Source organism: Arachis hypogaea, chromosome 5, assembly GCF_003086295.3.
Source record: "Arachis hypogaea cultivar Tifrunner chromosome 5, arahy.Tifrunner.gnm2.J5K5, whole genome shotgun sequence".
NCBI classification, from domain to species: Eukaryota; Viridiplantae; Streptophyta; class Magnoliopsida; order Fabales; family Fabaceae; genus Arachis; species Arachis hypogaea.
In genome coordinates, this window is record NC_092040.1 from 5,213,733 (window position 1) to 5,236,487 (window position 22,755).

The following is a 22,755-nucleotide window of genomic DNA, read 5'->3' on the forward strand; positions in this document are numbered from 1 at the left end:
TAATTAGGTCCTAAGTCTCTAAAATTACTAGATATATGCCATATAGGTCCTCAAGCCAAGTTGAACCGGTTAACATAACGCTCTCTCTCCTACGTGGAGGTTGTAGGTATGACGTGTCAGGTAAGGAAACACGTGTCACGCTCAGGACAGATTAATCCCAGAACACGTGGCTAAACCGACGTCGTTTTGGGACAACGCAAAACGACGTCGTTTTGGGACAATGTCAAACGACGCCGTTTTGAAGGGACAAATTTGTCCCCACCTTTGTTCTCTGATTCTCGAAACTTTGACTTTCTAAAGTCAAATAGGTCCCCAAAAATTTTGTTATAAGTCAAAAAGGTTCCTGAATTTATAGTATATATATCAAATTGGTCCCCTCGAATTAAGCAACTAGAACCATAATTAGAATCAAATCATGATGAAATTATCCAAAGTATGTCAAAATATGTAGTCTCAAGCACATGAAATAGTAGATCTCAAGTATAATTACAGTCAAACAATTAGAATGGAGATCATACTAATACATTGTCTTGTGGTCATGGTAACCCAAGTCCAAGAAAAATTCCTATAGGTCAAAGAAACAGATCAAGTCAACGTCCATTGGGAGAAATTTTTTTACTTCTCCATTAATGTACACAAGTACTCCTTTGTTGTCTCTAACAAAATTTTCACTACGGTAAAATACAAGTACCATGTCTTTACTCATCTAAATACCAAAAAATAAAACTCTGTCACAAGTTAATCAAGCAACCAACACAATACAACAACATCATAATAGAATAAAAAATTCAAATACCTATATTATTTTTGTTATTATCAAATATCTATCCGTAACCACTTCACATCTCTCACTTAAGCTATACCTACAATAAACTGTCTTTGATCTACTCTAAACATACATCACATGCACGTTCATCATACTTCACTCTTTACTGCCAATTTAATACAGCAAAAACTAACTTAACTTATCTCGAATAATAGTGATATACATGACACACCACCACCAAGAAGTCCCTGTTCACACTGTCAAAGCACCATAAGAACTTGGATAAACGTTAATGGAAATGAAGAATATGAAGGGTTAGGTCATAAAATCTAGGTGAGGGTTTGGGATACCTGTAATTTTACAAAGAGAAAGGGAGAGGATACATTTTTTTTATACAAGGTACCTACTAACGAATTCTAATTGTTTAACTATAATTATACTTGAGATCTGCCATTTCATGCCCTTGAGCCTACATATTTTGACATACTTTGGATAATTTCATCATGATTTGATTCTAATTATGGTTCTAGTTACTTAATTCGAGGGGACCAATTTGATATATATACTATAAATTTAGGGACCTTTTTGAATTATAACAAATTTTTTGGGGACCTATTTAACTTTAGAAAGTCGAAGTTTCGAGAACCAGGAAACAAAGTTGGGGACGAATCTGTCCTCTCAAAACGACGTCGTTTTAGCCACGTGTTCAGGGACTAATCTGTCCTGAGTGTGACACATGTTGCTTTACCTGACATGTCACACCTACAACCTCCACGTAGGAGAGAGACTGTCGTGTTAACTGGTTCAACCTGGTTTAAGGACTTATATGGCATATATCTAGTAATGTTAGGGACCTGGGACCTAGTTAATTTTTCTAGGGGATAAAATCTATCGGATCGCCAAATCTTTGAGGACCTATTTAGAGTAATACTCTTATATTTTTTATTTAATAAAAAAGTTTTTGGTTTATAAATTTGATTCATGTTCCGTTCCCTCAATTTCAATACCTAGACTAATTATAGTCAGGTGTCATCAAGTGACTTATACTTGATTATACTCGATTATCTATCAGTTTTAGAATTAATTTAATTGGTTCAGGTTGTGTTCGAATGAGTAATCAGATTATTTAAATCTGTAAATATCCTTAATTGTTAAGAAGTTTAACCAGATAGCTATCACTCCATTTTAGTATATTATTAATGCGATTCTATGACAAAAATAAAGTTAAGAAGTAACTTGAGTTTTAAATACTAAATTTTTTTTCCAAAGATATAAACTTTCATTAATAGAAAAAAAAGTAAAGATGTCCATTATTGCTAGGACCAAAAGAAAGAAGATAGGGTCATAACTCAACTAAGCCTTCAGTAATTGAAGGTAAAGACTAGCGTTTTATAAAGAAAGAAATAGGGACCAATATTATCAAAGTTAGGTAAGAAGGGAGCTTGGAAGTCGCAGGAGTTCATCATGGTGCTTGCAGGCTGAAGAGAGGACTTCAACGGGGGATCTCCGTTTGTGTTCAAAAATCTATGAGTTTCATTCCTTCCACAAAAATCAGAGAAGAATAGCAAGAAAATGGGAGTGGGTCTGTCGATTGGGGCTAGATTTGAGGGCTTCCATTGATGGTATCCACCATTGGGTAAAGGTACCAGAAGGGGTTGTTGCTAGCAGGTATGCGAGTGGACTTTGATTCCAAACTTCTTTAGCATATTTGCATGTCACCAAGCAATGGAGCACTGTTTCATCTTCTTCTGAGCAACACGGGCAAATTGCAGATGTTGATGGGAAGCGATGGTGAAGGAGGTGGCAAACCGGGAGACCTTGGTGGATGCTTTTCCAAAGAAAAATCTTGATTTTGTGGGGGAGAGCCAGCTTCCACAGGGTGACCCATACACCTCTTTGTCTCATCAGTTGGGGACAAAACTCAATTGGATCATGATTGAATTGGTATGCCACCGAATAGCCGGATGCAGTGTTATACGTTCCACCCTTGTTTAGTACCCACTGAAATTCATCAGCTCCAGGTTCAATGTTTAGAGTCAATATTTTATAAGCAACATCTGCCGAAAAATTTTCATAGATCAATGTCTGATTCCACTGTTGGTTCTCTGAGAACAGGTCTTTAACCCAAAAAAGAGGACATCCCAGGTTTAGGTGGTGCAGGCTACGTGTGATAGTGAAGGGGTACGGAGGAGGAAGCCAAGGGTCTTCATAGATACGTAGCTGAGATGCTGAGCCAATTCGCCAAGTTATCCCTTTTTCAACTACAGAGCGCCCCTCTAAAAGGCTTCTCCAGCCCCATGAAGGTGAGCTTTCTATCTCTGCCTTTAGTGCATCTGTATATTTGTAGTACTTTCCTTTGAGTATTTTGGCTACAAGAGAATTAGGTTGTGTTAGGATCCTCCAAAATTGCTTTCCAAGTAAGGCTAGATTTTGTGCTTTAAGGTCTTTAAAACCCAGTCCTCCTTCCCTCTTTGGTCTGGTCATCGTATTCCAGCTTATCCAAGCCATTCGTCTTTGACTCCCTTTTTGTCCCCACCAAAACTGTGTGAGAATGCTGTGAATATCTGAGATTAGACTATCTGGAAGTCTGAAGCAGGATAGAGTATAGATTGGAATGGCTTCGCCCACCGCCTTTAGAAGGACTTGTCTTCCCCCTGCCGAGAGGAGGCTGCGCATCCACCCCTTGAACCTTGTTTCGAACTTTTTCTTTAACGAAACTAAATGTTGCCTTTTTAGATTTAGACACAATAGAGGGTAAACCAAGGTACTTGTCCTGAACCCCGATGTGGTTAATGTTCAATGCCTCTGCCAATTGAGTTCGAACTGAGGTCGGGGTGTTGTTACTAAAAAATATTGCCGACTTGGCCAAATTAACTTGCTGCCCGCTGAAGCTCTGATAGGATACTAGTAAATTAAGAATATTATCACAACTATCCATAGAAGCTTTACAAAATAGAATAGAGTCGTCAGCAAATAATAAATGGTTTACTCTAGGACATCGCCTAGTGACTTGAATTCCTTGAATAGTACTGTTTTGTTCTGCCTTGTGTAGCAAGAAGGAGAGTCCTTCTGCACAAAATAAAAAAGATAGGGGGATAGAGGGTCGCCTTAGCGAATGCCTCTATTTGGCTTGAAAAAGCCAAAAGGTTGTCCTTCCACAACGACAGAATAAGAAACAGTAGTTACTAATTCGCGAACCCAGTTAATCCAAATATCATCAAATCCCAGCTTGTTTAGCATAAACCATAGAAACTGCCACTCAACCTTATCATAGGCTTTACTCATATCAAGTTTGACGGCCATTTCTGTTGCCACACCCTGTCGCTTAGTTTTCAGATAGTGCATGTATTCATGGGCAATGAGAATATTATCGGATATAAGTTGACCTTTAATAAAAGCACTCTGGTTAAGACTTATTAGTTTAGGCATCATTCCTTGAAGTCTATGCACCATGACTTTAGAGATAATTTTATAGATAACTGAAGAAAGACTTATCGGTTGCACCTGATTCATAGTATTGGCATCTAGAACCTTTGGGATCAAACAGATTTGAGTGTGATTAAGGCTTTTTAGAATTCTTCCACTTACGAAAAAACTTTGAACCGCTCTAAAGACATCTCCATTAACAATGTCCCAGAAATTCTAAAAAAATTTAGCCGTCAGACCGTCTTCACCAGGCGCACTCTGAGGGTGGATGCTGAATGTAGCTCTCCTGACCTCCTCTATAGGGATTGGTCTTTGAAGCCGACGATTCATGGAAGCTGTAACCTTCGACTCAAAGTCTGTAAAATATGGTTCAAGATTGGCTTGGCATTTAGAAGTAAATAGCCCCTGAAATAACTCTCTGCCACCTCGGTTATTTCTGCATTAGTGGTTGCAACTTCACCATTATCTCCTTCTAGTTTCCAGATCTTGTTCCTCCTGGTTCTATTTTTGAATTTTTAATGGAAAAATTGCATGTTCTGATCCCCTGCTTGTAACCATTTGATCCTGGACTTGGCTTTCCAATACATTTCCTCATCATGAAATGCTATTTCTAGTTGCCTTTCTAATTCAATTAATTCTTGTCCCCCGAAGGTACCCTCTGTTCGAAGAGCTTCAATCTGATCCTGGATTTGTTCAATTCGTCTTTTGGAGTTTGTGTTGCTTCCCTGCTGCCATTGAACCAGTTTATGGCGGCATTTTTTAATTTTTTGTGCCAACACAAATATGGCTGAACCTTCAACTCTTTCCTTCCAAGCTTCATTGATTATTTGTCGAACCTCTGGACTAGGACACCATCTCTCTTAGAATTTAAATCTCTTTTTCGATTTCTCCCTGGCTGGATTAGTATCAAGTAGGATAGGAGCATGATCCGAACCGCTTTTTGACAATCTTAAAACAGTAGCATGCGAATAGTTAGTCACCCAACTAACTCTCCCAAGCACACAGTCTAATGTTTTCTGAATGAGAGCCTCTTCTCTATGCCTGTTAGTCCAGTAAAAGGCCTACCTACCATACCCAAATCAACAAGAGAGTGAGCATCTATAAAGAAATTAAAAACATCAATCACTGATTGGAGTTTGAAATTGTCTCTTGATTTTTCATTCTGAATTTTAAATACTAAGTTAAAACTTAAAAGACTATTTTAAGTAAAATAAAATTTTAAAGATCAAATTAAAACGTAAATATAATGTTCGATACCCACCTAAATATTAATTAAAAAAATGTGTCAATTTAATATACAATAAAATAATAAGTAACATTAATAACATAACATTATTTTTAGGGTAACAGTCATAAATAGTAAAGTGATGCGGACACGTCAAGTAGAAGAAGGAGGCATCAGGCATGTCCGCATGTGATAAACGTTAAGTTTTTTTATTTATTTTTTTCTTTTATTTTTAAACTTTAGGTTAGTAGATTTGAAAACGAAAACAGAAGAGTAGGACAATTTGTGCCCCCCATGTTAAGCAACGCAAATAACACGTGCTCAATTTTCTTTCAATACCAAATAGTCCTGAACCAATGAATCAAGTAATGGCGATGTGACAATACAAGTGGACACCCACTGTTCTAAAAACACCACTGGCCCAGTCTCCATCACAAGTAGCCTTCTTCACATTTAATAATAATTAAATAACATACCCTAAACCCCACATATTACTCGTGCTTTAATTCTCCCATCACACTTTACATATAAAAAAATGAAGATAAGCTTCATTGCCCATTACCCTTCACCACCCACCTCTTCCTCTTCTTTTGTTTTTTGTTTCCCCCTTTCTTGTGTGTATTTGAATTTCAAGAATGAAACCAAAGAACCTTCCTGCTTTGAATCTACTCTCTCAACAACTTTCTTACCGTAATTCTCACCTCACCATGGAAGAAATTCCAACCTTTCTAAACTCCAGGTATATATACGAATTAATTATTTTGATGTATAATTTTTTAGTAATAAATCTAATAATTCTACATAGAATTACGCAAATTTTCTCATTGGATCAATCTATTGAATGTTGTACAGTGTGATGAAGAAGGTTCCTGTGACGAATAACGAGAATAAAGGTTCACAGTTGACAATCTTCTATGGCGGTGAAGTTATAGTGTTCGATGATATTGAGGCGGAGAAAGTGAAAGAGATGATGTGTCTTGCAAGCAAAGGTTCATCATCAACGATCTCGCAATCAAACCATCACAAAAACAATATCAATAATAATAATAATTACGGTTACAGAGTGGCTCGGCGATGTTCATTTCCTTCGCTACCTAATGATGTGGTTCGGAATACAAGTTCTTGTGTTGCTCCTCCAACTTCTCCTTTTCCTTTTATGATTCCTGCTACCATTCCCAACAATTCGGTTAAGGATCAGCATCCTCAACCACCTTCCAGATCCGTTGTTTCTGGTAATTTTAATTTCTTCTAGGTTTTGCTTCAACTTGTTTTACATCTCATGGTTTGTGATTCATGAATTTCCTTTCATGTTCAGATCTACCACTTGCTAGGAAAGCTTCACTACACCGATTCTTGGAGAAGAGAAAGGATAGGTAAGAAAGATGATTTTCTCTGATTCTTTGTTTCTTAATAGAACCTGAGAATTTGAATAATTAATTAGGGTTTTGAACGCAAGTTTGGAATTCAATTCTTTAATTTGGTGCTGTAACGTGGCAAGGAATTCGAATAATATGAGAATCCAATTTATATCTAAACTGATTCAGACCTAAATTTGTCTAATTTGCTGAAAAAAAGGGCATTTATGAAAAATGTAATGACTTGATTTTTCTCTTAAGATCCATTGATTGAAATTGACTTTTTTTTTTTTTTTAAATTTTGTTGTGTATTTGCAGAATTGCTGCGAGATCACCGTATCAAACAAGCAGCCCCATGTCATGGCTTTCCATGGTAGTTAGATCACCACAGGAGAATTCTGAGACTAGCTCCAGTGTAGTGTAGTATTACCCATTTGATGTACTTATTGATAGGGTTCTCTACTAGTCCTATGCTAGGTAGTTATATATGTCTCTCTATATATATATTCATTGATGTTATCGTTCATGCTTACTATGATGGTCAATTAGCAAAAACAAAGGACTATCATTTAATGCTGTTACCTCTTCTAATAGCTCAATGAAAAATGTTCCCGGATATTAATGTTGAACTGCTCATGCCTTTTTGTATTGTTATTTTACACTTCAAATTCATCTATGCAATCAAACTTAAGATCTTAGAGTTACAGCACAAATTCATCCAATAACATAATATTGATATTAATATAAAAAAGTGACTAAGTTACATAAACGTTTAATACACAGGATGTGAAAGGAGAAAAAAAAGTGTGAGCTTTTCAAACCAAAAAGAATTGCAATCCTTGTATGCAATAGCAACTTTGGCTTGTCTTTTTTCAATCTTCATGCCTCTTCTTGATTCTACCAAGCGACAAGGGGACAGGTCTTTCCAAAACGGTGACATTAATGTTGTTCCAAACATCTGATGCTGTAGGGAGGGTAGCAATTTTCTCAGCAACATGCAAGTCTTCTGGAAGAACAGAACCAAAGACAGTGTATTCATGTTTCCACTCTGCATGGTTAGCTAAGCTAATAAAGAATTCTGGGCCAGGACCAATCCATGCAACTGAGCCCCTTCTTATTGTGGGACAATCTTCAGCAGGAAGTTTCTTGAATGTCGTGCCTTGTGCTTCAAGTGTCCCTTGAATCAATGCATAAGGGGGACCAAAAGCAGCCTGGGAATTCAAAATGCATTTACTATCATTCAGTACTACTAACATTATGGCTTGCATTGAAGCAATGAACATGGGAATAATATATAACCTTAGATAGTAAATCACAATGTGTATGAAAGGAACATAAATTTCTTACATGATAACGAAACTGGCAGATGATAATGTTACAATGCAGAAATGCATATATCTGATGTGGATGGATAATTGCAGAATGACATAGATGGAAATGCATATCATGCATTGGATGGAAATATGCTTACATTTTTTATGTGGTTTCCTTCTGAATCCCATGATTCACCTCGGCTCTCTGCACGGTAAAATTGGCAACCTGCACAGTGGCGCAATGCCAGCAACTCTAGAATGTATGCAACTGAGTGTGGAGCACAGTCAGGGAAAAGCTGCATCAAATAAATGATATACTTAGTTGAACATTCACAATGGCATATTGCAGCATGCAAGTTTAGTCAATCAATCCTTTCATGTCATTATATTTAAAAATCTGGGAAAGAAAGACAACATTCTAAAGCTTACAACATACACTTCATTTTCCTTGTAATCTAAGTTCAGATGTTCTTTCATAAGGTTTAACTGATGTGATCATATTGGTATATTAAAGGTCCTGAAAGCATGATCACTTACTTTCATATGAAGAGTTCCAAATTCAGTTTCCATTGCAATAATACCCTGAAAGAAAGATAAAGAAAAAATGTTGATACATAAGATAATCCTTCATAAGTTGTTTAAATCCCAACAGTGTAATGCATAATAAAAGGATTGAAAAGACAAACTAACAAAGAGGATAACAATTTTAGAAACACAGGTTATCACTTAAGATGATTACCAATTAATCATAAAGACACAGGTCACACAAAAGATGACAAAGTTGACGCGTTACTCGTACAAATTGGATTCATCCCATCACCCGCTTATATGTAACATAATGTTTGAAACTACATTTGATGTTTTCATTTTACCATGTAGCACACATCACAATACAGAACCAACCAAATTCTTAAGAATAGGCAACAAAGCTTGGTACAAACAACCAAGATTGCATTCTGGAGAAAGTTAAGTGCAGAGGCCAAGAAGGGAAATATTTCATAATTTTCTCTAGGTTAAGCCCTAAGTAACAAACAATACTTTCATAACTAAAGAAACATTGATTAAGAAAATCCAACTTCTCTTACCTCTCCTTTTCCAAAGATGAGACCAGAAATCCAATAATTTTCTTCCCCTGGAGGCCCACCATCTTGCTTTTCAGGGGCTAAGCTGTCCTTCTGCTTCTTCAACCAACACTGAAATAATGAACTTAAAAGATTTTAAATTTGAATCTCAGAAGCAAAAATCAAGAATAGCTGAATAAAAGCCCTTGATCAAAATTAACTATGGTGCTCATAAATTCACTCAGAAAGAATTTGCAGAAAGCCATGAAAGAAAAACAACTTCCTGAAAATTTGTCTCATAAGTTTAAACCACTTTGCTAATACAAGCCATAATAGGGCCAAAATCTTGCAGCGAGTTTAGATTAGGCAGACTAATGTATCTATTTTTGCACCTAACTATTTTAGCATTCCTGCTTGCAATCAACAAACTTCCACAACAATATCAGTTGCTTCTCTCACTTTGTGACCTCTTATTAAAACTATCAAGTCACTCTCAATGTTGAATCTAGAAAGTGAAACTCCTCATTTTGATGTTGAATCTAGAACCACAGTTAGGATGTTCCCATGTGTGCGTTCGAAAGTTACTATATAGCAGTCTATTACTCAAACACTGACACCATAAGAATTAAAACGACCATCCAAATGTTATGCAGTGCATGGAATAATCCATGGAGATAGAATTTATATAAATCTCTGAAATAATTTTAAATTCCAGCACACGAATAATCTAATTACAATATATTATCTATCTAATCAACCCTAAAAAAGGTCCATCCAAATGACAAATACACAGATCTTCAAAACATTGCTAAGTCAAACTAACACAACACACACAACAGAGTGAAAGGTGCATTGAGAAAGATAACATTACCTCACCGAACTTGGATCCACAAGCTTCACGGTTCCCACAGAACACCCACGTGTCACAGAGGCATGGTCCATCATTCCCGGTGCACATTGATTTGCAAGCGTTGCAGCAATCTTCGGAGCTGTTGAACTTAAAATCAGAACCCCACTTCACTGCAGCACCCCATAGCTCCAAATTCTCAATCCCTCTGCAGCACCCTCCACCACCTCCTTCTCCGACCAATGCCAACGACGACGACCCAGACAAAGAAATGGACGAGTTTTTGGTGAGGACCGCAGAGACGAAGAAGTAGACCAAACCACAGGAAGCAAAGGAGACCAAGAGAAGGATCAAACGGTTGTAAAGAATGGTACTTTTTTCATCGTGCTTGCGACCCATTTGGAGAAGAAGAAGAAGAAGAAAGCGATGGATTTGGTTGAAGTGGAAAATACATAGGGCGTTGACCGCCCAAAAAAAAAGAGACAAAAAAAATAAAGAAGAGGAGGATGATTAGTTGTTGAAAGTGGTGCTAAATAGAAGAGAGATATAGAATAATCAGAACAAGAAAGAGTTTAGTTAATCTAGAGAGATTGGGTTAGGAATTGGGATGCCAAGTTGCCAATTTTTTCTTCATGCGATCGGTTCAGTAGTTCAAGATCGAAGACAGAGAGAGTCACATATTTTGTCGTTTTCTGTCTCATTAAACTTGAACCTTTGACTGTGTTGTAAGAACCCATTTGTTAAAATAAAATAAAATAGTTTCCAAGAGAAAACCAGAATATTCTAAATAATTGAGCATTTGAGCTCAATGATTAGAGAAAAAAAAAATTTCAACAAAGCAAAATACCGTAAGCTGAATAATAGCTCGATTAATCAAGCATTCTAATATGTTAATTTTTTTTTGTTACAACATTGACATTTTTAGCATCACAAAATTCAATTCATATAGTAATTAGTAATTATTATATTGACTTATAAAACACAACCCTAAATCAAGAGAAATTAAAGACAGTAACAATTAAGTTAAGGATGAAAGAGGTTTTTTAGAGTCTTCAATAACATTAAGTCCCTCTTTAACTTCAGCATCTTCAGAATCCAATTTTAATCCTGGATATGGTTTCCTTGCCTCTTTGACTATACGCATGATTTCTTCAACACTTTGGCTTGGTGGCTCCTCCTTCCCACTTTCTTCATTGATTCTTCTATCAGCCTCAATTATCTCTCTAGGCAAGTTCTTCAAGAACCATGTGTGCTGTTTTATCTCCGGAATAGTAATCCTCTTTAAAAACCATCACATATAATTTATTTAATGATCAGTATACAATACAAGTATTCTATCAAACATTTAGAGTATAAGATCTCAAACTATAGTATATTAGTATCCAACATTTATAGACTAATATAATACTTGCCTTGGCTGGATTGGCAACAAAAATGCAAGTGAGAAGATGCCTACACTCTGAAGAAAGACGCACATAATCAGGTATAGAATACTGCACGCTCATTATTCTCTGCCAACAAAGCAAGACTTTAAACTTTACTATCACTTTATGCTGTTAATCATCATGGAAGGAAAACTTGTAAGCTATGAATAAGACCTGACCCCAATAGTCTTTCTGAAGTCTCTAGGATCTTCTGGATCTTCAAATGGGTATGCTCCAACTAACATTACATACAGAGTCACCCCACATGACCAAACATCTGCAATCTGCACAATCACCAAAATAGTTATCAAGACTAAAGATAATTTAAAAAAAAAATTGGCTGATGCTAAAAAAAAAAGTTAATTTCCTAATATTACTCTTTGCGAATTCCAAAGAAATAACTTTGAATACCTTTCCATCATACTCCTTTCGAGACAAAACCTCTGGAGCAATATATGCTGGTGTTCCAACTGTTGACTTAGGCTGCGAATGCAGCAATGCAGACTGCGATTTTAAACATTGGTTAAGTAGAAATTTGCTACAAACAACAGCAATAACGAAGCAACACTAGTAAGAGATTAATTTTGGTGAGATTTTAATGACATTAACCTTGGAGAAACCGAAGTCACAAATCTTAAGTCGAGGTGCGGGATTACCGTCCAAGAGAGTGTTTTCCAGTTTCAGATCTCTATGACAAATTTGCTACAACAGTTGGTAACAACATACATTGAAATAAGAACTAATAAGAACTAACAAGCTTAATATGGTAAGAATAACAAAATGTGAAGTGTGAACCATAAACTATTTCATCTTATACCATTGAATGACAGTAGCTAACTCCAGATATGAGTTGCTGGAAGAAAAATCTTGCCTGTAACGTAAGAAATCAATGAAAACCATAATTTCATTACAAAATTTGAATACATATAAGATATGAATAAAATTGAATTGTAACCTCATCTTCGCTAAATCGACCAGCTGTACAAATCCTCCCAAAGAGTTCACCACCAGCAGCATATTCCAGAACAATAGCTAAATGAGTTGGAGTGAGAAACACCTTGCAGAAGAAAGATCTTACATTCAACATTGTTGCACATGCAGTGAAATTTAGATGCAAATGAAAAAAAGTATTACCTCTTTGAACCTGATAATGTTAGGGTGCCTTAGAGATCGGTGGTTAATTATCTCCCTTTGAACATTCTCATCAATCTGAAACTTGAAACTTTTGCTTTGAATTTGATAATGCAAACTGCAAAGACAGAAAAGATAGATCTTTGAAGAAGAAGATTTAATTTACCTTTTTACCCCTTTGAATGTATTTAACAGCAACAAGCTCCCCTGTTTTCTTGTCTTTAGCCAACCTAGCAACTCCGAAATTTCCAGAACCAAGGTCCTTGATTGGCTCATACCGTTCCTCCATATCCCACTATCCACATAACACATTAAAAATACAACGAATTAAATGAAATAAAAATAAACAAGGAGAGAGTAGGAGGAAGGAAGTACGTATATAGAGTTGACCTGAGTAACACAAACCAATGGAAGACTCAAGTCCTTCAAAGTTCAATCCTTGTTAATATGCTAATAAAATTTAAAATAACTATAGTATATAGTGGTAGTATTAGGAGATTAATGTTAAGTGGTATTATTATTATTTAATAGTGGCTTTACGGAGGTAAGTAATGATGAAAAAGAAACAAAGGTGAAACGCGGAGAGAGAACATGTGTAATGTAAGGTGTAACTGTCTAAAATCTAAAGTGGGAAGTGGGAACAGAAACCAACGCAGCCGAAACGTTCCGTTAGGAAGATGCGTACGCGCTTTTAAGTTAAGTTCTACGCTACGCGCTGCAACAGAAAGTTAACAGCATCCATCACACTGACACCCACAGAAAAAGAAAGAGAGAAAAGAAAAACAACCGTAACGTGGGTTACACGTTTTTATCTATTTTTGTCAATTATTTCACATGTATTTTATGTAGAGCAATATTATATCACCAACAAATATTATTATTTTTTATTAGTAATAATTTATATTTAATGTAAATTAAAAATTTTTAAAACAAAGTTGAAATGAAATAAAATTTATGAATATTTTTAAATTTTTTATCAAATTTAAAAAACAAAAGTTATATTTTATCTTTTGTATTTATATTTATTAAAATTTTACACACAATAAATATATAATTTATATTTATATTTATTAAAATTTTTATATATAAATTAATACAGTTTGTATATATATTTTTAAAATTTATACATATAAATTAATTAAATTTATTTATTAAATATAATTTCATATTTATAATGATCAAATAATAACAAAACATACTAAACGTTGAACCCCAAAAATTTTTCTTTTATCTATTTTTGTTTTGTTATATCGGACATAAAGTTTTGATGGCTGATATTGTACTATTAATATTATAATTAATATTTAACATAAAAAAATTTAAAAATTTTAAGAATAATAATATTTAGAATTTAATAAAAAACAATAATTTTAAATTGAACAAAAATTTATTTTTAATAAAATTTATATTATATTTATATAGTAATTTGTTTTAGTATTGACTAAATTTGGTCCTTATAGTGTTGATTTTATAATATTGTTTTTCTATATTATTCAATTTTTTATTATGACATCAATTTACTGACTTATATAATTCATATATTATTATAAATATTTTATTAAAAAATTAATATTTTAATTTAGTACATGTCGGGTAATGGATCGCTTTCTTTTGTTGAGAGTTACAACTATAAAACGTGCGTGTCATTCGGTCCCCAACACCTATCAGAATGGCCACTGAAAATGCCCAATCATTAAAATTGGAGTAAACTACACTTATACGCTTCTACGAATTTTTACTTGAGTTACCTCCAATCATTTTCTCTAAAGTTTCTTTTTTAAACGGAAAATTCATATGTTTGAATAATAAAATAACTTTTTACAATTTAAAAATTTATAATTGATCTCTAATTATTAGTTAGTTTTTTTTAATTAAGAGTATTAAACTACACTTTTATTTTAGTCCATGACAACAATAAAGAAGTCTCGTAACCTACACATTCAACTCAACAGAATACATAAATTCATTATAATTTTAGTCTTTATTATCTTATATTTTCTTTATCTTATCTTTAGTTGTTCTTATCTTATCTTTATTTGCTTTTATCTTCATAAAACAATGTTCTATATATATAGTTTTACCTTCATAATTTACAATTCAATTTAATCAATCCACAATCAATAAAAGTTCGCTTTCTTTCTTTTTTTTATTCTTTTACAATTTTATCAAATAGTAAGATTTAAACTTATGATTTTTAGATGAATATAGAAAAATTATACCATCTAAGTTATAGCTTGTTGACAATTACTTCATTAGTTAGCATAAGCAATTTTCGTAAACAGTAATTTAATGATGTGTCAGGATCATTTAGATCAATATTAAAAAATTTTAAATTATGAAATATCTCTTTGTCTTTTAGACAAATGATAAAAAATAAAAATAATATTTACTCTTTTAAATATTTAATTTAAGAGTCACTTTTAAATTAGATAAATTAAATTCCTTGTTTATTATATATATTATTCTCAAATTACTTTTATAATGGGTCATCACTATGAAAAGTAAATAATAAACATAGAGATAATTTAGTAAACCATATAGAAAAAGACTAATAACATTAAATTTAGGAGTGAAAAATTTACTTTTCTTTACTATATAATTAATTATTAGATTATAATCTCGATTTATTTTTATTTTTAGGTTTTGGTGTATAAAAGAAAATTGCCAACTTAAATGTACAAATAGTATAGACACCAAAATAAAAAAGTATAAATAGTATTATCTTTTTCACTTATGTTATGCCATCTTATTTTATGGCTAAATATATTAATTTAGGACAATATTTAAAAATATTTTGAATTTATAATTTTTTATTAGAATTTACTAAAGTAAAAGATTGGTGAAATTATTATTTAATTATTTTTAAATTAACGTAATAAAATTCACACATAATAAAAATTAGACGATAATATATACTTGTTCTTATGTGATAAGTGATAATTTTTTTAAGTTTTTTCATGTATATCTCTACTCTTGAAGGAATTAAGTTTCATTCTTCTTGTTTGAAAATGAAATATACCTCGACTTTTTAAAAAAAATTGAGTGGATACGCTTAGACAAATTTAAATCTGTATAATAAGTATATTATAATAGTAAAATAATATATCATTGCATCTCCACTCCATCTATGAATATTCTCTGGAATGGCTCCCCTTCAGAAGATTTTTATCCTACCAGAGGCATCAGACAGGGAGATTCCTTCTCTCCTTACCTTTTTGTTTTATGTATTGAAAGATTATCCCATCTTATTACTTCTCTTGTCAATAATAAAGAATGGAAGCCTATTATCCTATCTAGAGGTGGACCTAAGATCTCTCACCTGTGTTTTGCAGATGATTTGGTCCTTTTTGCTCAAGCCAACAACGAGCAAGTCCGTGTCATCAAGAAAACTCTCAGGATTTTTTGTGAGAGGTCGGGACAAAAAGTCAATTTTCAGAAATCATGCGTTTTCTTCTCCAAGAACGTAAACCACACTATCAGGCATGAACTAAGCTCACAACTAGGTATTAACCTTACTAACAATTTGGGAAAATACCTAGGGGTGCCGCTCATTCATGAAAGGTGTACTAAGCAGCATTTCCAATTTATCCTCGACAAGATGCGTAATAAGCTCAACTCTTGGAATATGAAGACTCTTTCCTTTGCAGGGAGATGTACCCTTGTTCAATCCGTTCTCTCTACCATTCCAACTTATGTCATGCAAACCATGAAGATCCCTAAAGAAGTGTGCAATCAGATCGATAGAATTTGCATGGATTTTCTTTGGGGGGCTAGTGAGGGCGAGAAAAAAATTTATTTGGTTAATTGGGATGCTGTATGCAAGCCCAAGCATAGAGGGGGTCTAGGTCTTCGTAAAGCTCAAGATTCGAACCGCCTTTTCCTCATGAAGTTAGCATGGAACTTAATTACAAACACAAACTCCTTATGGGTTAAGGTGATGAGATCCAAATATGGCTGCAGTGGTGATACTATGCCTAAAATTCACCAAAAGCCTAATTGCTCTAATGCCTGGAAGGGAATAGCTAAGGTGTGGAACCAGTTCAAGACTAGCATTGTTTGGAGGTTAGGAGATGGCGAAACAGCCCGTTTTTGGGAGGATCATTGGATCCCAGGTATTGAGTCCCTTAAAACTGTTGCTTTGGGGAACCTCACGGTAAATGCTCTTGAAGAAAAAGTGAATATGTTCGCTGATCATAATGGTAATTGGAGGTGGGAGAAGCTTCAACAAGTTCTTCCTGAGGATGTCCTAGACATCATTCGCCTTATGAAAGCTCCTCAAAGGGAATTTGGGCCTGATAGTCTAAGCTGGCTACCAGAATCGCATGGGGAATTTTCTATCAAGTCAGCCTATGAAGAGTTCTATGATACTGATAACACTACTGGTAACTACGTCAAGAACATATGGAAACAAAAATTCCCTCAAAGACTAAAAACATTTGTTTGGCTGATTATGCACAAAGCGCTACTCACAAATTCTAGAAGACAAAGAAGGGGGCTTACCAATGATGCGAGCTGCCCCAGATGCCCTGGAAATGATGAAACGTTGCTTCATGTGTTAAGGGACTGCCCTTACATCAGAGACACATGGGAAAGAAGCATTGATAGCACCTTGCAAAGTAACTTCTTCAGCCAGGATCTTCAAAGCTGGATGGAGGAGAATCTGAACTTGGTAGCTCGAAAATTTAATGGGATCTCTTGGCCCATGTACTTCATCACTGTGTGCAACACTGCATGGAGAAATAGGAATGATTTGATATTCAATTATGAAAACAGCCCTGATAATAGTATTGACTACTCAGCGCAGATCCTAGCCAAAAGATACGAAGATGTTATATCTCTAACTGAAGCCAGTAAGAAAACTCTCACTTCCACTAGAGTGCATCACATTGGCTGGGAGTTACCAGATGAAGGTAGATACAAGCTCAACACGGATGGCTCCTTCTCTTCAGTCTCCAAAAGTGGTACTTGTGGAGGCTTAATCCGAGACTCCCACGGTCGATTTATAGCTGGTTTTTGGATGAATATTGGGAACACTTCCATAACCAAAGCGGAGCTTTGGGGAATCTACATAGGTCTGAAGCTTGCTTCGAAGCTCAACATCCAGAATCTGATTGTTGAAACGGACTCGAAATGCGCTCTGCAACTCCTCCATAATCACCCTGCCCAGCGGCATTCAGCTTCCTCTATTATCCGTGCAATTAGGGAGTTACTAGCCAAACCTGGTCACTTTCTAATTAGACACATCTTCCGAGAAGCGAATTTTTCAGCGGACACTCTGGCTAAGCACGCCCAAAGAGTTTCTCGCGGCCTCCATTGTTGCAACCATGCGCCAGCTTTCATTGCCCTGCAATTAAAAGCGGATAGAAGAGGGATAGCTTTCCCTAGAGGCTTTTCTTCTTAGTGTTTTTGTTTTTTGGGCCTGTGGCCCCGTTTCCTCATCAAAAAAAAATAGTAAAATAATTTAGAACTTATTATCCGTGTTAATTAAGAGATAGAGAATATATTATGTAACAATTAAATTATAAATAATATTTAAGGGTGTCCATGGATCGGATTATATCTGCAGATTTGCGGTAAATATCCGCATCCGATTCGAAAATTGTGGATACAATCCGATCCACAAATTGATCGGATCGGATAGGATTCGATCTGCACTATTTGCGGATCGGATCGCGGATATCTGCTCTACATCCGCGTATCCGATCTGCGGATTCGCAGATCCGCACAATAATAATTAAAAATAAATAAATATATATGTTTGGTATTATATTTACTTGTTTGTATGTTTTAGTTAGTAATTATTATTCATATATTGTATTATTTGATTTTGTTATTCAGAAATAGTTTGATTAAAAATATTTTAGAAATAAATAAGTTTAAAAGTATAAAAGAAATATTTTTCTTGAATTTTTTTACGTAGAAATATAATTAAAAAGAGAAGGTTTAATTATGCGGATATATCCGATATCCGATCCGATCTGTACATTTGCGGATCGGATCGGATCGGATCTGACACTAAAAAGCGCAGATATCATATCCGATCCAATCCGATGAAAATTGTGCAGATCGGATCAAATTTTCGGCCATATCCGATCCGCGGACATCCCTAATAATATTAATATCATGACGGTTTAGTTAATAATAGTCTTCGTTTATAAACTCAGAATTAGGTCAGATTATTACTAATCATATATACAATAAATATTGAATTATTCTCATTTTGAGTAACGAATTAAATTAAGCTCATTTTGAGTAATGGATGAGGACTATATTTCTCACATGCTTTTGGATTTGTTATTTATTATTCTCACGTGCTTTTGAATTTGTTATTTACTTTTTTATATTTCCTTTTGTTCCTCGCATGTTTTGTTGTTCCTAGTGGGGGTAGTTGTAAACTTGTAATTGGGAAACCCTCTGAGGTGTGTTTTCATTCCAAATCTGAACTGGGAACGGTGTAAAGGAACAACCAAATTTGGGGTGTCCAAACATAGTACAACACTAGAATATTCCCAGCTTAGCACTTCTTGTTCATGTAACCAAAATAACAAACATCAAAGCCCTAATTCCTCTCTCTCTATAAAATTTCAACAAATTCTTCCACGCAAATTTGTGCTTGCGCCACAACAATTTCCAATTTGTGAGTCTCTCTCTTTTCAATGTTGAATAATAATCATTCATGTGCATGCATGCAATTGTACACTAGCATTGCTATGGTTTAATTTGATTTATATGTTAGGAGAATTATTTTTCTAGTTTTTGCACCCATTTTCCATGACTTGATTCATTAATAGGTTAACGATGAATGTTTCAAGGTTAAGTTATAATTTATATACATCATTATTAGTTATCCGAAAGTTCAAATGCGCTCAATTTTGTTTTTTTAGAATTAGCAGATTTAATCGCTAATTAGGGGCTACCAGTTGCATCACGTGAAATTGTGTTCTTTAATCTTCTGAATGATTAAACATTTTGAATAATTAGGGCAAAACTACCTCCCAATTTGCATGCAATTTTTTGAATGATGAGTTGTATGTTACTAACTAATATAGTTCGGTGAATTTGTTTAGATTTTTTTCTTTTTTATTTTTGTTCCTGCATTTAAAATTTTCTGGATTCGTCATTGGTAACAGGTAAAACTGTGGCATCTTGCTTCGGCGCATTTTCCCTCTTTAATTTACAAAAAATGGGTTGTTTTTGCTCCAAAGTAAGTAAACAAATTGCCGTGGAAGAAGAAGATCCAATGAGTCTTTCGAAGCAAACAGTTTGTAAGTTTATCAATCATAGCTTTGTTTACCTTAATTTTTATTTTAATAATTTAATAATAGGTGCTAATTATTTTCTGAGTCCTACTCTGTTAATTAGATGCACAAAGCAAAAAGATTACCACTTAATTTATTTGTCATGGAGATTGTTCTATTTCTCTGGCTTGCTCATGTAAACTTAAATTACATTTTATTTCTTATTTATTTTTTCAGTTAGTGTTAGTGAGGTTGAAGCACTGTTTGAGCTTTTTAAACGTATTAGTGGATCTGTCATTGATGATGGACTAATAAGCAAGGTTATTTTCATTTCAATTGTATATTAATTAATTTTTCCCTCTTTAAATTATTATTAGGTCTTGTTGGGTTAATAAATATGTAGTGTTGTTTTCTTTGCAGGAAGAATTTATATTGGCGATTTTCAATAATAAGGAAAAAGACAATCTCTTTGCAAGTCGAGTATGTATTTATTATTTAATTAAATATGAGCACAATTTTTAATAAGCGCCTTATGATTAGAATTAATATTAGAATTTGTATGCAGATCTTTGATTTATTTGATGTAAAGAAGAAAGGAGTTATCGACTTTGGCGATTTTGTTCGAGCACTCAATGTTTTCCACCCACATACACCTCAAAAAGTCAAGATAGATTGTAAGTTTATAATATAATTAAAATATTAATATAATGATATGTGATATATGTTATGGCTTTAATTAATAATCACTAATATTGATTTGGGATTTTTTCTTGCAGTTTCATTTAGACTCTACGATTTGGACAAATCAGGTTTTATAGAGCGCCATGAGGTAAAGGAGATTCTAACGATTTTTTCATAAGGTGAAAATTCAGGTGTAGTCAACTTCACGTGAAGTTAATAGTTAAAAGACGTTAAATAGTTTGACTGATTTAACTAAATTTTCATCTAACGATTTTTAATTATTAATTTTACGTGACTGCATCTGAGTTTCCACTTTCTCATAATCATCATAAGCATTTAACAGTTTTCATTTTGCTTAATTTATGAGCAATTTGATTATTTTTGTGTGATTTGTGATAGGTAAAGGAAATGATACTTGCACTTCTCACTGAATCTGAAATGAAGCTACCGGATGAGATGATAGAAACAATTATAAACAAGGTGAGTGTAATAATTTGTATAGATTTTTTTATTTTTATTTGTTTTGTGGTAAAATTTTCTTTTGAAAATTAATGATCAGATTCTAATTTTTTTAGTTGTAAAATTTCTGATAAAATAATATATATTTTTTTACTAGACTTTCTTGGCGGCAGACCCAAACCAAGATGGGAAAATAGACGAGAATGAATGGGAGGCTTTTGTTACAAAAAATCCATCATTGCTGAAAATAATGACATTACCATACCTGAGTGACATAACAACAACATTCCCAAGTTTCGTATTTCACTCTAAGGTTGATGACAACGTTGGTGCTTGACGAGACAAAGCACACAATTTTGGTTATGCAATTTGTTGATTAAAGCGGCATTTTATTTTTAATTTTTCATACTAAAAGTATGAGAGTGATTTTAACATAACAAGCGTTTATTAATATAATGATTGATTATAGGTAGCCTTTCCCAGTATATTATTGTCATTTGCGAGTCATATTTCTCAATTTTCATTGCTCATTGTCTAAGAGAAATTGAACCTGCTTATTAGTATTAAAGAATGTTAACGTAATTAAAAATACTGAAGAATTAAGTGCAATTTCATTTAATCTTAATAAAGTTTCATTATTTTGTATTATTAAATCATCCCACACTGCTGAATAGAGGATTTTTTTTAAATAAAAAAATAAATATTTTAATTATGAAAATAGGTAATTTAGAGAGTTTTTACCAATTTTCATAATATGCCTTATCTCGTTTACGATATTAATGTTTTATATTAGCATGTATTTCGTTTACTGTATAAACGAGATACGTGGAGTTCGTTTTGTGCACAGGTGATACGGAGACCTGAATTTGTGTCTTATCTCATTTATAGTTTATACTGTAAATAAGATACGCTTATATTTATTTTATTTATTATATGAACTAGATAAGACATGTTATGAAGATCGATAAAAACTTTTTAAATTATTTATTTTTGTAATTAAAACATTTATTTATTTATTTAAAAAAATTCCTGAATAAATCAAACATTAATTAGTTTGTTAAGGGTTGAAAAAATGACATAAAATAAATAAGTTTTTCCTTAGTTTAGAACTAACATGAAATTTTTCATTCTAAAATAACATGAGTCCTTTTTCTCTTCAAATTTAGATTAGGCCCAAATAAAAATAAATGTATATTAGAATATGTACTCCTTAACCAATTTAAGTTAATTGACCAACTAGTTTATTTGTTTATTTAAACAAGTGTTAAAAATTAAAATTAAATTTATGTATATAGTAATTTATTGGTTATTAAATAAAATTTCGGCAAGAAAAAAAATATATTCTACCATGCATAAAGAAGAGAATATATTTTTTTGTTTTCTCAAGCATCTAATGCCAAATTAGGGGTGCACAGACCCGGCCCGGTCCGAAGGCCCAACTCGGTCCCGAACATTTTAGAGACTAATTTGGTGTGATTTCATCGGGTTTAGGGTCGGGTACGAATCTCAAAAATATACCCTGTCATTATTTCGGGTCGGGTCCGGGCCATAGCTCGGGTCACCCGAAGTCGGCCCGGTGGCCTGGTCATCATACACAATTAATATTTTGTGTTATTAGTGATGGATCATGACTATTCTTATGTGGAATTTAAGTATTGTAAACCTTAATATTTTGTGTTATTAGTCATTATAAGACTATAAGTTAATGTTTTATGTTTAGAATGCATAAGACTTTAGACTAATACATAAGATTGTGTTATTTGTATTGATTTAAATATTTGGTATTATTAGACAATATTAGTATTGATTGTGGTTATGCTTTAATTTTG

At 33.6% G+C, this 22,755-nt stretch overlaps 4 protein-coding genes across 13 annotated transcripts; 2 read left to right on the top strand and 2 right to left on the bottom strand.

Annotated features, from left to right (window-relative positions):
- The first annotated feature begins 5,905 nt into the window (after nucleotides 1-5,905).
- Nucleotides 5,906-8,627, top strand: LOC112800384 (protein TIFY 10b-like). Of its 2 annotated transcripts, XR_011861854.1 has the most exons (5): nucleotides 5,906-6,156; nucleotides 6,270-6,649; nucleotides 6,733-6,790; nucleotides 7,091-7,249; nucleotides 7,556-8,627. XR_011861854.1 is itself a non-coding variant. In XM_025842635.3 (4 exons), exons 1-4 carry the CDS (start codon nucleotides 6,053-6,055, stop codon nucleotides 7,194-7,196), a joined length of 648 nt encoding a protein of 215 aa, XP_025698420.1. In that variant the 5' UTR covers nucleotides 5,906-6,052; the 3' UTR covers nucleotides 7,197-7,401. The 2 variants fall into 2 exon arrangements, 1 of the variants encoding a protein (XP_025698420.1); XM_025842635.3 differs by lacking the exon at nucleotides 7,556-8,627 and having other exon boundaries at nucleotides 7,091-7,401.
- Nucleotides 7,486-10,700, bottom strand: LOC112800383 (uncharacterized). Its single transcript, XM_025842634.3, has 5 exons — nucleotides 10,018-10,700; nucleotides 9,171-9,278; nucleotides 8,623-8,667; nucleotides 8,244-8,381; nucleotides 7,486-7,983 (listed from the first exon to the last, which is right to left on the bottom strand). Exons 1-5 carry the CDS (start codon nucleotides 10,390-10,392, stop codon nucleotides 7,645-7,647), a joined length of 1,005 nt encoding a protein of 334 aa, XP_025698419.1. The 5' UTR covers nucleotides 10,393-10,700; the 3' UTR covers nucleotides 7,486-7,644.
- Nucleotides 10,701-10,842: 142 nt separating this feature from the next.
- On the bottom strand, nucleotides 10,843-13,216 carry LOC112800382 (serine/threonine-protein kinase SRK2A). 9 transcript variants are annotated; one of them, XR_003201387.3, is made up of 10 exons: nucleotides 12,939-13,216; nucleotides 12,715-12,843; nucleotides 12,552-12,626; nucleotides 12,373-12,474; nucleotides 12,235-12,288; nucleotides 12,027-12,119; nucleotides 11,829-11,921; nucleotides 11,592-11,701; nucleotides 11,406-11,504; nucleotides 10,843-11,272 (listed from the first exon to the last, which is right to left on the bottom strand). XR_003201387.3 is itself a non-coding variant. In XM_025842632.3 (10 exons), the coding sequence occupies exons 2-10, from the start codon at nucleotides 12,835-12,837 to the stop codon at nucleotides 11,251-11,253; spliced, it is 714 nt and encodes a 237-aa protein (XP_025698417.1). In that variant the 5' UTR covers nucleotides 12,838-12,843; nucleotides 12,939-13,216; the 3' UTR covers nucleotides 10,843-11,250. The 9 variants fall into 9 exon arrangements, 8 of the variants coding, with proteins under 8 accessions (XP_025698417.1, XP_025698412.1, XP_025698418.1 ...); XM_025842632.3 differs by having other exon boundaries at nucleotides 11,406-11,452; nucleotides 11,597-11,701; XM_025842627.3 differs by having other exon boundaries at nucleotides 11,597-11,701.
- A 5,697-nt stretch (nucleotides 13,217-18,913) lies between these two features.
- On the top strand, nucleotides 18,914-21,398 carry LOC112800385 (calcineurin B-like protein 1). Its single transcript, XM_025842636.3, has 8 exons — nucleotides 18,914-19,185; nucleotides 19,679-19,813; nucleotides 20,024-20,106; nucleotides 20,207-20,266; nucleotides 20,352-20,460; nucleotides 20,563-20,615; nucleotides 20,867-20,947; nucleotides 21,084-21,398. Exons 2-8 carry the CDS (start codon nucleotides 19,732-19,734, stop codon nucleotides 21,261-21,263), a joined length of 648 nt encoding a protein of 215 aa, XP_025698421.1. The 5' UTR covers nucleotides 18,914-19,185; nucleotides 19,679-19,731; the 3' UTR covers nucleotides 21,264-21,398.
- The last annotated feature ends 1,357 nt before the right edge of the window (nucleotides 21,399-22,755 follow it).

Excerpts from the sequence above, each read along its gene's own strand:
- LOC112800383 (XM_025842634.3), bottom strand. The coding sequence starts at position 10,392 with ATGGGTCGCAAGCACGATGAAAAAAGTACCATTCTTTACAACCGTTTG. Across the intron at positions 9,279-10,017 it reads GTGGATCCAAGTTCGGTGAG|TGTTGGTTGAAGAAGCAGAA; the intron begins GTAATGTTATCT and ends TCATTATTTCAG. Across the intron at positions 8,382-8,622 it reads TTGGAACTCTTCATATGAAA|CTTTTCCCTGACTGTGCTCC; the intron begins GTAAGTGATCAT and ends TATTTGATGCAG.
- LOC112800382 (XM_072196321.1), bottom strand. The coding sequence starts at position 12,860 with ATGTGTTATGTGGATAGTGGGATATGGAGGAACGGTATGAGCCAATCA. Across the intron at positions 12,475-12,551 it reads ACATTATCAGGTTCAAAGAG|GTGTTTCTCACTCCAACTCA; the intron begins GTAATACTTTTT and ends TTCTTCTGCAAG. Across the intron at positions 12,120-12,234 it reads TTAGCTACTGTCATTCAATG|CAAATTTGTCATAGAGATCT; the intron begins GTATAAGATGAA and ends CAACTGTTGTAG.
- LOC112800385 (XM_025842636.3), top strand. The coding sequence starts at position 19,732 with ATGGGTTGTTTTTGCTCCAAAGTAAGTAAACAAATTGCCGTGGAAGAA. Across the intron at positions 20,616-20,866 it reads GTTTTATAGAGCGCCATGAG|GTAAAGGAAATGATACTTGC; the intron begins GTAAAGGAGATT and ends GATTTGTGATAG. Across the intron at positions 20,948-21,083 it reads TAGAAACAATTATAAACAAG|ACTTTCTTGGCGGCAGACCC; the intron begins GTGAGTGTAATA and ends TTTTTTTACTAG.
- LOC112800384 (XM_025842635.3), top strand. The coding sequence starts at position 6,053 with ATGAAACCAAAGAACCTTCCTGCTTTGAATCTACTCTCTCAACAACTT. Across the intron at positions 6,157-6,269 it reads CCAACCTTTCTAAACTCCAG|TGTGATGAAGAAGGTTCCTG; the intron begins GTATATATACGA and ends AATGTTGTACAG. Across the intron at positions 6,791-7,090 it reads TTGGAGAAGAGAAAGGATAG|AATTGCTGCGAGATCACCGT; the intron begins GTAAGAAAGATG and ends GTGTATTTGCAG.